The sequence below is a fragment of the Nerophis ophidion genome, linkage group LG19, assembly GCF_033978795.1.
Source record: "Nerophis ophidion isolate RoL-2023_Sa linkage group LG19, RoL_Noph_v1.0, whole genome shotgun sequence".
Lineage (NCBI taxonomy): Eukaryota > Metazoa > Chordata > Actinopteri > Syngnathiformes > Syngnathidae > Nerophis > Nerophis ophidion.
The window spans coordinates 9202881-9218089 of NC_084629.1; the positions used below are offsets into that span (position 1 = coordinate 9202881).

The window sequence follows — 15209 nt, forward strand, 5'->3', positions numbered from 1 at the left end:
CATGGGGACACGTGTGTTGTACTTTAAAGCACTGAAAATAACTCGTTCTATAAAGTCATGGACTAACAAAAAAAAAGTTGAAATATTACAAGATTTTCAAATAATTTTTAAATAATTTTTAAATTCCGTAAAATTTTATTTTAATAGTTAAAAAAAAAATGTTATTTAAAGAAATTACATATTTTAATTGATAACGCATGTTATATTTCTAAAATAAACAAGAGGGGAGAAGGGACATGCAATAGACAATTTAAAATATGATTAAAATAATAAAAAAACACTATAATAAAACCCCAAAGCTTAAAGGAGGAACTTACCAATATGTTTTAGTATTATATTGAGAATAATCATTTTCATAATGTATCTTATGCCTTAAAAATGTTTTTTTTTAATCAAGAGAATAATTTAAGGGAACAGAAACTATATGTCTGTATTTTATTTTGTCTTTTTGCACACATTTTACACATTAAATAGCAGACCTGTTTCTTACATGGGGACACGTGTGTTGTACTTTAAAGCACTGAAAATAACTTGTTTTATAAAGTCATGAACCAACAAATAAAAGTAGAAATATTACAAGATTTTCAAATCATTTTTAAAGAATTTTTACATTCATTAAAATTTTATTTTAATAGTTAAAAAAAAAAAAAAGTGATTTAAAGAAATTACATATTTTAATTGATAACGCATGTTATATTTCTAAAATAAACAAGAGGGGAGAAGGGACATGCAAAAGACGATTTAAAATATGATTAAAATAATAAAAAAACACTATAATAAAACCCCAAAGTTTAAAGGAGGAACTTACCAATATGTTTTAGTATTATATTGAGAATAATCATTTTCATAATGTATCTTATGCCTTAAAAATGTTTTTTTTTTAATCAAGAGAATAATTTAAGGGAACAGAAACTATACGTCTGTATTTTATTGTGTCTTTTTGCACACATTTTACACATTAAATAGCAGACCTGTTTCTTACATGGGGACACGTGTGTTGTACTTTAAAGCACTGAAAATAACTTGTTTTATAAAGTCATGAACCAACAAATAAAAGTAGAAATATTACAAGATTTTCAAATCATTTTTAAAGAATTTTTACATTCATTAAAATTGTATTTTAAAAGCTTAAAAAAAAAGTGATTTAAAGAAATTACATATTTTAATTGATAATGCATGTTATATTTCTAAAATAAACAAGAGGGGAGAAGGGACATGCAAAAGACGATTTAAAATATGATTAAAATAATAAAAAAACACTATAATAAAACCCCAAAGTTTAAAGGAGGAACTTACCAATATGTTTTTGTATTATATTGAGAATAATCATTTTCATAATGTATCTTATGCCTTAAAAATGTTTTTTTTCTTTAATCAAGAGAATAATTTAAGGGAACAGAAACTATATGTCTGTATTTTATTGTGTCTTTTTGCACACATTTTACACATTAAATAGCAGACCTGTTTCTTACATGGGGACACGTGTGTTGTACTTTAAAGCACTGAAAATAACTTGTTTTATAAAGTCATGAACCAACAAATAAAAGTAGAAATATTACAAGATTTTCAAATCATTTTTAAATAATTTTTACATTCATTAAAATTTTATTTTAATAGTTAAAAAAAAAAAAAGTGATTTAAAGAAATTACATATTTTAATTGATAACGCATGTTATATTCCTAAAATAAACAAGAGGGGAGAAGGGACATGCAAAAGACGATTTAAAATGTGATTAAAACAATAAAAAAACACTATAATAAAACCCCAAAGTTTAAAGGAGGAACTTACCAATATGTTTTAGTATTATATTGAGAATAATCATTTTCATAATGTATCTTATGCCTTAAAAATGTTTTTTTTTTTATCAAGAGAATAATTTAAGGGAACAGAAACTATATGTCTGTATTTTATTTTGTCTTTTTGCACACATTTTACACATTAAATAGCAGACCTGTTTCTTACATGGGGACACGTGTGTTGTACTTTAAAGCACTGAAAATAACTCGTTTTATAAAGTCATGAACCAACAAAAAAAAGTAGAAATATTACAAGATTTTCAAATAATTTTTAAAGAATTTTTACATTCATTAAAATTGTATTTTAAAAGCTTAAAAAAAAAAGTGATTTAAAGAAATTACATATTTTAATTGATAACGCATGTTATATTTCTAAAATAAACAAGAGGGGAGAAGGGACATGCAAAAGACGATTTAAAATATGATTAAAATAATAAAAAAACACTATAATAAAACCCCAAAGTTTAAAGGAGGAACTTACCAATATGTTTTAGTATTATATTGAGAATAATCATTTTCATAATGTATCTTATGCCTTACAAATGTTTTTTTTTTATCAAGAGAATAATTTAAGGGAACAGAAACTATATGTCTGTATTTTATTTTGTCTTTTTGCACACATTTTACACATTAAATAGCAGACCTGTTTCTTACATGGGGAAACGTGTGTTGTACTTTAAAGCACTGAAAATAACTCGTTCTATAAAGTCATGGACTAACAAAAAAAAGTAGAAATATTACAAGATTTTCAAATAATTTTTTACAGACTTTTTACATTCATAAAAATGTCATTTTAATAGTTAAAAAAAAATAGTGATTTAAAGAAATTACATATTTTAATTGATCGCACACATTATATTTCTAGAATAAACAAAAGGGGAGAAGGGACATGCAAAAGACAATTTAAAATGTGATTAAAACAATAAAAAAACACTATAATGCAATATCAAAGCTTAAAGGGGGAACCTACCAATATGTTTTAGTATTATATTGAGAATAATCATTTTCATAATGTATCTTATGCCTTAAAAATGTTTTTTTTTTTATCAAGAGAATAATTTAAGGGAACAGAAACTATATGTCTGTATTTTATTTTGTCTTTTTGCACACATTTTACACATTAAATAGCAGACCTGTTTCTTACATGCGGACACGTGTGTTGTACTTTGAAGCACTGAAAATAACTTGTTCTATACAGTCATGGACTAACAAAAAAAAAGTTGAAATATTACAAGATTTTCAAATCATTTTTAAAGAATTTTTACATTCATTAAAATTTTATTTTAATAGTTAAAAAAAAAAAAGTGATTTAAAGAAATTACATATTTTAATTGATAACGCATGTTATATTTCTAAAATAAACAAAAGGGGAGAAGGGACATGCAAAAGACGATTTAAAATATGATTAAAATAATAAAAAAACACCATAATAAAACCCCAAAGCTTAAAGGAGGAACTTACCAATATGTTTTAGTATTATATTGAGAATAATCATTTTCATAATGTATCTTATGCCTTAAAAATGTTTTTTTTTTAATCAAGAGAATAATTTAAGGGAACAGAAACTATATGTCTGTATTTTATTTTGTCTTTTTGCACACATTTTACACATTAAATAGCAGATCTGTTTCTTACATGCGGACACGTGTGTTGTACTTTAAAGCACTGAAAATAACTTGTTCTATACAGTCATGGACTAACAAAAAAAAAGTAGAAATATTACAAGATTTTCAAATCATTTTTAAAGAATTTTTACATTCATTAAAATTTAATTTTAATAGTTAAAAAAAAAAAAGTGATTTAAAGAAATTACATATTTTAATTGATAACGCATGTTATATTTCTAGAATAAACAAGAGGGGAGAAGGGACATGCAAAAGACGATTTAAAATATGATTAAAATAATAAAAAAACACTATAATAAAACCCCAAAGCTTAAAGGAGGAACTTACCAATATGTTTTAGTATTATATTGAGAATAATCATTTTCATAATGTATCTTATGCCTTAAAAATGTTTTTTTTTTTATTAAGAGAATAATTTAAGGGAACAGAAACTATATGTCTGTATTTTATTTTGTCTTTTTGCACACATTTTACACATTAAATAGCAGACCTGTTTCTTACATGGGGACACGTGTGTTGTACTTTAAAGCACTGAAAATAACTTGTTCTATACAGTCATGGACTAACAAAAAAAAAGTAGAAATATTACAAGATTTTCAAATCATTTTTAAAGAATTTTTACATTCATTAAAATTTTATTTTAATAGTTAAAAAAAAAAAAAGTGATTTAAAGAAATTACATATTTTAATTGATAACGCATGTTATATTCCTAAAATAAACAAGAGGGGAGAAGGGACATGCAAAAAGACGATTTAAAATATGATTAAAATAATAAAAAAACACTATAATAAAACCCCAAAGTTTAAAGGAGGAACTTACCAATATGTTTTTGTATTATATTGAGAATGATCATTTTCATAATGTATCTTATGCCTTAAAAATGTTTTTTTTTTTTAATCAAGAGAATAATTTAAGGGAACAGAAACTATATGTCTGTATTTTATTGTGTCTTTTTGCACACATTTTACACATTAAATAGCAGACCTGTTTCTTACATGCGGACACGTGTGTTGAACTTTAAAGCACTAAAAATAACTCGTTCTATACAGTCATGGACTAACAAAAAAAAAGTTGAAATATTACAAGATTTTCAAATAATTTTTTACAGACTTTTTACATTCATAAAAATGTCATTTTAATAGTTAAAAAAAAATTGTGATTTAAAGAAATTACATATTTTAATTGATCGCACACATTATATTTCTAGAATAAACAAAAGGGGAGAAGGGACATGCAAAAGACAATTTAAAATGTGATTAAAACAATAAAAAAACACTATAATGCAATATCAAAGCTTAAAGGGGGAACCTACCAATATGTTTTAGTATTATATTGAGAATAATCATTTTCATAATGTATCTTATGCCTTAAAAATGTTTTTTTTTTTATCAAGAGAATAATTTAAGGGAACAGAAACTATATGTCTGTATTTTATTTTGTCTTTTTGCACACATTTTACACATTAAATAGCAGACCTGTTTCTTACATGCGGACACGTGTGTTGTACTTTAAAGCACTGAAAATAACTTGTTCTATACAGTCATGGACTAACAAAAAAAAAGTAGAAATATTACAAGATTTTCAAATCATTTTTAAAGAATTTTTACATTCATTAAAATTTTATTTTAATAGTTAAAAAAAAAAAAAGTGATTTAAAGAAATTACATATTTTAATTGATAACGCATGTTATATTCCTAAAATAAACAAGAGGGGAGAAGGGACATGCAAAAAGACGATTTAAAATATGATTAAAATAATAAAAAAACACTATAATAAAACCCCAAAGTTTAAAGGAGGAACTTACCAATATGTTTTTGTATTATATTGAGAATGATCATTTTCATAATGTATCTTATGCCTTAAAAATGTTTTTTTTTTTTAATCAAGAGAATAATTTAAGGGAACAGAAACTATATGTCTGTATTTTATTGTGTCTTTTTGCACACATTTTACACATTAAATAGCAGACCTGTTTCTTACATGCGGACACGTGTGTTGAACTTTAAAGCACTAAAAATAACTCGTTCTATACAGTCATGGACTAACAAAAAAAAAGTTGAAATATTACAAGATTTTCAAATAATTTTTTACAGACTTTTTACATTCATAAAAATGTCATTTTAATAGTTAAAAAAAAATTGTGATTTAAAGAAATTACATATTTTAATTGATCGCACACATTATATTTCTAGAATAAACAAAAGGGGAGAAGGGACATGCAAAAGACAATTTAAAATGTGATTAAAACAATAAAAAAACACTATAATGCAATATCAAAGCTTAAAGGGGGAACCTACCAATATGTTTTAGTATTATATTGAGAATAATCATTTTCATAATGTATCTTATGCCTTAAAAATGTTTTTTTTTTTATCAAGAGAATAATTTAAGGGAACAGAAACTATATGTCTGTATTTTATTTTGTCTTTTTGCACACATTTTACACATTAAATAGCAGACCTGTTTCTTACATGCGGACACGTGTGTTGTACTTTGAAGCACTGAAAATAACTTGTTCTATACAGTCATGGACTAACAAAAAAAAAGTAGAAATATTACAAGATTTTCAAATCATTTTTAAAGAATTTTTACATTCATTAAAATTTTATTTTAATAGTTAAAAAAAAAAAAAGTGATTTAAAGAAATTACATATTTTAATTGATAACGCATGTTATATTTCTAAAATAAACAAGAGGGGAGAAGGGACATGCAAAAGACGATTTAAAATATGATTAAAATAATAAAAAAACACTATAATAAAACCCCAAAGCTTAAAGGAGGAACTTACCAATATGTTTTAGTATTATATTGAGAATAATCATTTTCATAATGTATCTTATGCCTTAAAAATGTTTTTTTTTAATCAAGAGAATAATTTAAGGGAACAGAAACTATATGTCTGTATTTTATTGTGTCTTTTTGCACACATTTTACACATTAAATAGCAGACCTGTTTCTTACATGCGGACACGTGTGTTGTACTTTAAAGCACTAAAAATAACTCGTTCTATAAAGTCATGGACTAACAAAAAAAAAAGTTGAAATATTACAAGATTTTCAAATAATTTTTTACAGACTTTTTACATTCATAAAAATGTCATTTTAATAGTTTAAAAAAATAGTGATTTAAAGAAATTAAATATTTTAATTGATAACGCATGTTATATTTCTAGAATAAACAAGAGGGAAGAAGGGACATGCAAAAGACGATTTAAAATATGATTAAAATAATAAAAAAACACTATAATAAAACCCCAAAGCTTAAAGGAGGAACTTACCAATATGTTTTAGTATTATATTGAGAATAATAATTTTCATAATGTATCTTATGCCTTAAAAATGTTTTTTTTTTATCAAGAGAATAATTTAAGGGAACAGAAATTGTACCATTATAAGAAATTAAGAGATAAACAATTTATTCCCATGAAAACTTGGGGACATTTGTTTTTGGTTGATTTTTGTGAATACATTTTTACCAAAAAAAAAACTATCATTGGTACTTTAACTTAATAATAATGTAAAAATAGCTGTTTAGCATGCGTATTTTTGCGGTTATTCCTATTATAATAAAATTGTAATATAATAAAAAAAATATAAAGAATATGTATACTGTATTTATTAGAATACTTTTTTGTCCCATAAGTGGAGACACATAAATACTAGAAAAACCCCCAATCAGACAAGAGAAATCAAAGGTGTTCTGATATCAAAATAGAGTGATTTATTTATTTGCGACACTGAATGACTTGTTTTATGTTGAAACAGGTGACCACACCCTAGATCAGGGTGTGTGAGAGATAGTAATAAGTAGCTGTCACAGCGTTTCATCCACAATGGCCACCAAACCCACAGCCCAATTCTCAGTCTGACACAGACAATAATGGCTCTGAAAAAGTCAGAAGAACGATGAAGCACCCATTGACATCCAACTGTGACGTGTACGTAAAAAAAAAAAAAAAAAAGAGAAAAAATTCCTAAAAATGTTGGCCCTTCACTTCCAGCAAAATGTGAGTTTTCTGCTAAAGCCGCTGTGACCAGGGGGGGAAAAAAAAAAAGCGAGCGCTTCATGTTGACTGGAAATAAAAAGTGTTTGACAACAAAGATGGCAGCGTCAGACGCCATCTGCATTGTTGAACAGAATGACCAGCGAGGGGAAAGAATGCCAGACCGCCATAGTTGTTTGTGTTGACCTCGTTCCACTCGGGCAACGGGAATTTAAAAAGCAAAAAAAAAAAAAAAAGCGGGTGTGAGACTGATACGTTTGTGTCTTGGCTGGAAAAAAACTTGGTATTTTTTTTGTATTTATTTATTTAGATTTTTTTAAAAAGGAGGCTTCGTCAGCAAAGACGCCATTAGTGAGCCCCTAATGTGACGTCAATAATGTGTACTGTATATAAACATATATACACAGTATATAAGTCTGTGTATTAATCTAATTTACATATCTTTACATTCTTTACATTTACATCCAAAAAAAAGGGCAAAAAAAATCTCTGTAAACCACACTTTTTCCAATTGGGGAGAGAACTGGGCCGGATTGAAAGTTTTTTTTTTGGGTGGACTCTCGTGTTAAAAAGTACCGCCACCTTTCATGGAGTAGCGGGGAGGTGGGCGGGGTCTAAACAAGTCCCCACATTTGCTGCCTTTTGGCTCCCGCTAACTCATCCGTCCTCCCGAGCGAATGGACCGCGGGGGCGGGGTGGGGGGTCAGGGGGGGATAACGCGGCGCTTCCTTACTTGAAAGCTCGTAAAAACTCTAAAAGTTGGGAGAGTCCAGTTTTGTGGATGCCTTACGTCTGTCCGCTGTAAGGCGCGCCACCTCCCCCCCTCATCTCATGGTGGTACGGGGTTGTTTTTTTTCGGTGTTGGACTCCGCCCTGCCTGCCACGCCCCCTCCTACCTGCCACGCCCCCTCCTGGGAGCGAGGAGAGTGTTTGCTGATGTCTAAACAAGGCAGTTTGCTGCACATTCCAGGATTCAACGTCCAACGTCCGCTATTTTCGGAGGTCGAGAACACACACCTGGAAAAAGAAGAGGATTGGATCAGGTTCGTAAAAACTACACCATGTTTACCTCACTTTTCAAACACTTCCCTTAACGATGCCGTTCTGCGGAAGGGATGTCATTACGCAACGTGCACGGTAAGGTCGAAAAGCAAAATGGTGGAACAAACGCTCTAAAGTTGACTACATTTTACAAGAAAAGATTGCAACGGGCATCTGGTCAGGATGCCACCCGAACGCCTCCCTTGCATGTCCTAAGTCAGAGGTTCTCAACCTTTTTTCAGTGATGTACCCCCTGTGAACCTTTTTTTTTTTTAATTCAAGTACCCCCTAATCAGTGCAAAGCATTTTTGGTTGAAAAAAAGAGATAAAGAAGTAAAATACGAAGATTTGCATCAGCCTGCGACAGATAGTCATTTTGATATTAGGCTAATATAGCAAATTGGCCACTTACATCACGTGTTGCCAACATTATAACACTTATCTAAGTATTTAAATTTTATGTGGCGCCACACTGATTACTATTTTGTATTTGTGGTCCAATATGGCTCTTTCAACATTTTGAGTTGCCGACCCCTGGTATATAACATCAACCTGCAGAGGACCGTCATTGCAAAGAAACAAGCCAAGGTCTCCGGCTAATTCAGTGTTATTGAGTTTTAATTTTCATGCACTAATTTTCATGAGTTGTAATTTTGCTGCATTTATCTGCCACACGTGGAAGGCTGGTCCGTGAAAATTATAACTACTGGTGCGAAAAATGTTGGGGGCCTCTGTCAAAAGAGCGCAAGTCATATCTTTTACCTAAAATATACATTAATGAACCCCCTAGTAGCTCACACTGTGAACACACACACAAATAAAGGACATTTAAAAAAGAAAAAGGAGCATAAAATACAAAAATGTAATTAAAAAATAATAACAATAAATAATAAAAAGACAAAAACTCACACATTACATTCAACATGTGCTCCAAAGCCACCACATGAGCTACACGATAAAAAAAAAAAACATCTTGCCTGACTGCATTGAAATAAATAATATTGTTAATATACCGTAAATCAGTGGTTCTCAACCTTTTTTCAGTGATGTACCCCCTGTGAACATTTTTTTAATTCAAGTACCACCTAATCAGAGCAAAGCATTTTTGGTTGAAAAAAAGAGATAAAGAAGTAAAACACAGCACTACGTCATCAGTTTCTGATTTATTAAATTGTATAACAGTGCAAAATATTGCTCATTTGTAGTGGTCTTTCTTGAACTATTTGGAAAAAAAGGTATAAAAATAACTAAAAACTTGTTGAAAAATAAACAAGTGATTCAATTATAAATACAGATTTCCACACATAGAAGTAATCATCAACTTAAAGTGCCCTCTTTGGGGATTGTAATAGAGATCCATCTGGATTCATTAAATCTAAACATTTATTCACAAAAAAAGAAATCTTTAACATCAATATTTATGGAACATGTCCGCAAAAAATGTAGCTGTCAACACTGAATATTGCATTGTTGTTTATTTTTTCACAGTTTATGAACTTATATTCATATGTTGTTGAAGTATTATTCAATAAATATATATATAAAGGATTTTTGAATTGTTGCTATTTTTAGAATATGTAAAAAAAATCTCACGTACACCTTGGCATACCTTCAAGAACTGTACCCCCATTTGAGAACCACTGTCCTAAGTAATGTAACAGAATTTTGTTTTTTTAGTTGATCATTGAACATAATTATGACTGGAAATGTCATGTAAAATGATATCACATGCATGCAGAGAACTCAAAAAAAACCTTTCCCATTTGGCAACTCTTATCTTGTATCCACACCCCTTCACTTAATCTACTTGCAGTGTTGTGACCTCTGTTTACATCCGTCACGTCAGAAATATACCTCCTCTCTGGCTACTTTTAAATACTCTAGAAGAGGGGTCGGGAACCTTTTTGGCTGAGAGAGCCATGAGAGCCAAATAATTCAAAATGTATTTCCGTGAGAGCCGTATTTATTTATTTTTTTAACAGTTAATACAACTAAATGCGTGCATTTTTAAGACCGACATTTTTTCCAGTATAATAAGTCTCTTATTCTTTTTAAAAATGGTGAAAAAAATGGTAAATGCTTGTACTTGTGTAGCGCTTTTCTACCCCTTTTTAAGGAGCCCAAAGCGCTTTGACACTATTTCCACATTCACCCATTCACACAAGGGGCGGCATAGCTCAGTTGGTAGAGTGGCCGTGTCAGCAACTTGAGGGTTGCAGGTTCAATTCCCGCTTGTGCCATCGTAGTTACTGCCGTTGTGTCCTTGGGCAAGACACTTTACCCACCTGCTCCCAGTGCCACCCACACTGGTTTAAATGTAACTTAGATATTGGGTGTCACTATGTAAAGCGCTTTGAGTCACTTGAGAAAAAGCGCTATATAAATATAATTCACTTCACTTCACATATTCACACACTGATGGAGGGAGCTGCCATGCAAGGCGCTAACCAGGCCCCATCAGGAGCAAGGGTGAAATGTCTTGCTCAAAGACACAACAGATGTGACTAAGATGGTAGAAGGTGAGGATTGAACCAGTAACCCTCAGATTGCTGGCACAGCCACTGTCCCAACTTCGCCACGCAGTCCCCAAGATAATAACATTGTTATTCGGAAGCTAACCAATAATAAATATGATACTTCTTACCATTAAAGCGACTTCTTGAACAGGTGCGATAGAAAATGGATGGTTGGACAAAAATGAATGAGAATTTTTTTATAATTGAACGTTATTTTTAACACTGCGATTACCGGCGGAATTAAAAATTACTTATCGTGTTAAGCAATGTCAGCTAAGATTAAACAACACTAAATTGGCCCTAGTGTGTGAAAGTGAGTGTGAATGTTGTCTGTCTATCTGTGTTGGCCCTGCCATGAGGTGGTGACTTGGCCAGGGTGTACACCGCCTTCCCGAATGTAGCTGAAATAGGCTACAGCACCCCCCGTAACCACGAAAGGGACAAGCGGTAGAAAATGGATGGATAAATTGAGTTTGCAGTGACCTCTAATCTCACAACATACATCATGTGTTGTTGTATTCTTGCTTACTGAAAGTGTAATGCAGTATCATTTAAGAATATACACAAGCTTACCGAGCCGTCTGATGCACTGGCCCCGACTTTATCACCAGTGCTATTCCAGCACACTTCAAATATTCCACCCGTTCCCCTGTAGCTGTGCACCAAGGCCCCGGTCTGAGAGAAAAAACACACACACATAAAAACCTTAATAAAATTGTTCTCTCTGGTCTCCTCAGTGATTAATTGTGAAGCCAGGGACTCACCGTGGTGTTCCAAATGTGAACACACTTGTCAAAGGAACCGCTGGCGAGGTGCTTGCCGTCCGGGCTGAAGGCCACGCTGTAGACGGGCTCTTGGTGCTTGGTCAGTGTGTGGATGCACACTCCTCGCTCTACGTCCCACAGCCGCACGGTCGAGTCAAACGACGCGCTGGAGGAGGAAGTGCGAGGAAATAATCCGACTTTTTAATTAAACACAGAATTGCCTCCATCCTTTGGAGTGCAAAGTGAGAAAGGAAAGGAAGTTCTATCAGAGCGGCGCTGACAATGACAGTTTTATTTCCTGTGTGATTTACCGGCACACACATATGAAGGCATATCAGGACATTCTGCGGTGTTGAAGAGGAAGAGCAACGCACGTGGGTCAGAGTGCAGCGTCGTGGGCCGCTGACATTTACTACAATTACTAATTTTATACTGAGCGCTAACCCACCTGGCGAGCATGATGTTGGAGTTGGGATTGCTTGTGCCTGGCCCAGTCGGGCTCCACTTGATAGTGTAGATCTCTTTACTGTGAGCCTGGAGGTCATGGACGCACGATTCCTGCTTCATACTCCAGATCTGGAAAACAGCAGAACTGAATAAAACCTCCCTGCTTGGCATTCAGCATCAAGGGTTGGAATTGGGGGTTAAATCACCAAAATGATTTCCGGACGCGGCCACCGCTGCTGCTCACTACTCCCCTCACCTCCCAGGGGGTGAACAAGGGGAAGGGTCAAATGCAGAGGACAAATTTCACCACACCTAGTGTGTGTGTGACAATCGTTGGTAATTTAACTTTAAAAAAACACCCCCCATCTGGTGGGGTTGTACAGTATACCGGTACTAACTAAATACTGCGGTACTAATGAATTGAATGGATGAACTAATGTTTTTTTCATCCTTATGTTGCTGTGTGGCAGGGACGTCGCTCAGTTAGAATATTACGTAATGTTGGATATCAAAAATATTCCAATCCTATATTTATTTTATCAAAAATACAAAAAACTTTAACAATATAGTGAATTTGCAAACGGCTAAAATCATGCACAAAGCAAACTATATCCTGCAACCAAAGAATGTACAACAATTCTTAACAAAAGAGGAGAAATACAAACATAGACAAAAATGTAACTTAAAACATTAGTATGCACGTACAACACTTAAAAACCTTTAGTAGATCGGTATGTCTAATTAAATTATGGAATTGATTTGGTAAAGATGTCGAACAAAGTACTGATATGATCCACTTTAAGAAACTGTTCAAACTCAAAGTGTTTACAAAGTACAAAGAATAATATTGATAATCGTATTCCATCAATCATCTTCCGCTTATGCGAGGTCGGGTCGCGGGGGCAACAGCCTAAGCAGAGAAACCCAGACTTCCCTCTCCCCAGCCGTTCCCAGGCCAGCTGGGAGACATAGTCTTCCCAACGTGTCCTGGGTCTTCCCCGTGGCCTCCTACCGGTTGGACGTGCCCTAAACACCTCCCTAGGGAGGCGTTCGGGTGGCATCCTGACCAGATGCCCGAACCACCTCATCTGGCTCCTCTCGATGTGAAGGAGCAGCGGCTTTACTTTGAGTTCCTCCCGGATGGCAGAGCTTCTCACCCATAATCGTATTCATCTCACTATATGAAATACAACTTATTTCACTATTTTTTTTAGGATTGTATTATTCATGGAGTAAATTGTGTACAAATTGAGAACAAGAAGTGAAAAAAGGTGTTAGCAATTGTTAGAAATGGAAAAAGGGTAGGATTAAATATGCTCTGCTTCTTCCTCCTCCTTTTCGAACGTGTTAAAAAGAGAAACTATAAATTGTGACCTATCATGTTGTAATTATATGTTTGAAATAAACTGACACCGTAATCATGTTGAGTGAGTCAGCCCACACACACAGTGCATACGGAGAGAATGGCAATAAATGGGATTCTGCTGGTTAATAAAGATGGTGCAAGAAGAACAATATGGAGGTATTCTAGTTTCAAAACTAACAATAAATGTGAAGCTTTAAACCCAAAGGCGCCACGTTTCAAAACATTCCTTGCCAAAGGTGGCAATCCTGTATTCCACTCAAACTTGGGCAAATATTTAATCAACAGGCATCCATATCTGCACAAAGAGTTTATAGAGCGACAGTTAATGTAGTACCTAGCTGCCATGTTACATAAAATGGACGCGCACAGAGCTGGTTGACTTGTTGCCAATTATTAGCGCAGTCAAAAGCACCCACATAGCTCAAAATAATGCAAGTGAAAATGGAAATGAATGAATTATGTAACAAATTCCCACAGTTTAATGAGTTTTTGCTTTAACAATGTGTTTTTACCTGCACTGTCTTGTCTGTGTAGGTTTAACACTGACTAATTATTCTATTTGTTTTAAACTACAGACCTAGAGTGGCAACCATAATTCATGAAGCTTTAATACGTCAGTAAAGCTTTCTACATAAATAAAATCTGATTGATGATTGATATTCTATTCTAACCTAATACCAGATTATTGGAGGCTATGTAATGAGTGCAATAAGGAAATCCCAGTCTGTTAAATACCTTTTAATTTTTATTTTAATCTTTTAAAATTGTTTTATTTATTGTATGTTAAGATTTTCAGTTAAACTGAAGCCAATAAGGCAGGAGTCACCAACCAGTTTGAAACCAAGAGCTACTTCTTGGGTATTGATTAATGCGAAGGGCTACCTGTTTAATACACACTTAAATAAATTGCTGGAATTGCCAATTTGCTCAATGTACCTTTAACATATTTATATTTGTATATATATATATATATATATATATATATATATATATATATATATATATTTATATATTTATAATAAAATGGGTATTTCTGTGTCATTCCGTCATTTTTTTTCCTTTTACGGAAGGTTTTTTGTAGAGAATAAATGATGAAAAAAACACTTAATTGCACGGTTTAAAAAAGGAGAAAACAGGAAAAAAATGAAAATTAAATTTTGAAACATAGTTTATCTTCAATTTCGACTCTTTAAAATTCAAAACTCACCCGAAAAAAGAAGGAAAAAAAATAGCTAATTCAAATCTTTTTGAAAAAATTTTAAAAAAGAATTTATGGAACATCATTAGTCATTTTTCCTGATTAAGATTAATTTTAGAATTTTGATGTTTTAAATAGGTTAAAATCCAATCTGCACTTTGTTATAATATATAACAAATTGGACCAAGCTATATTTCTAACAAAGACAAATCATTATCTCTTCTAGATTTTCCAGAACAATTTTTTTTTAAAGAAATACAAAAAACTTTGAAATAAGATTTAAATTTGATTCTAAAAATGTTCTAGATTTGCCAGAATATTTATTTTTTTAATTTTAATCATAAAACGTTTGAAGAAATATTTTACAAATATTCTTCGTCAAAAAAACAGAAGCTAAAATGAAGAATTAAATTAAAATGTATTTATTATTCTTTACAATAAAAAAAAT

At 31.8% G+C, this 15209-nt stretch overlaps 1 protein-coding gene across 1 annotated transcript in view; it reads right to left on the reverse strand.

Moving 5' to 3' along the window:
* Positions 1–7123: 7123 nt before the first annotated feature.
* Positions 7124–15209, reverse strand: part of LOC133537933 (F-box-like/WD repeat-containing protein TBL1X) — an 84746-nt gene continuing 76660 nt past the window's right edge. The window contains exons 12-15 of the mRNA XM_061879112.1: positions 12199–12326; positions 11751–11916; positions 11560–11661; positions 7124–8446 (exon numbers count right to left, since the gene is read on the reverse strand). Of these exons, the coding sequence (XP_061735096.1) occupies positions 8420–8446; positions 11560–11661; positions 11751–11916; positions 12199–12326 (423 nt within the window). The 3' untranslated portion in view covers positions 7124–8419. The remainder of the gene's footprint in view (positions 8447–11559; positions 11662–11750; positions 11917–12198; positions 12327–15209) is intronic.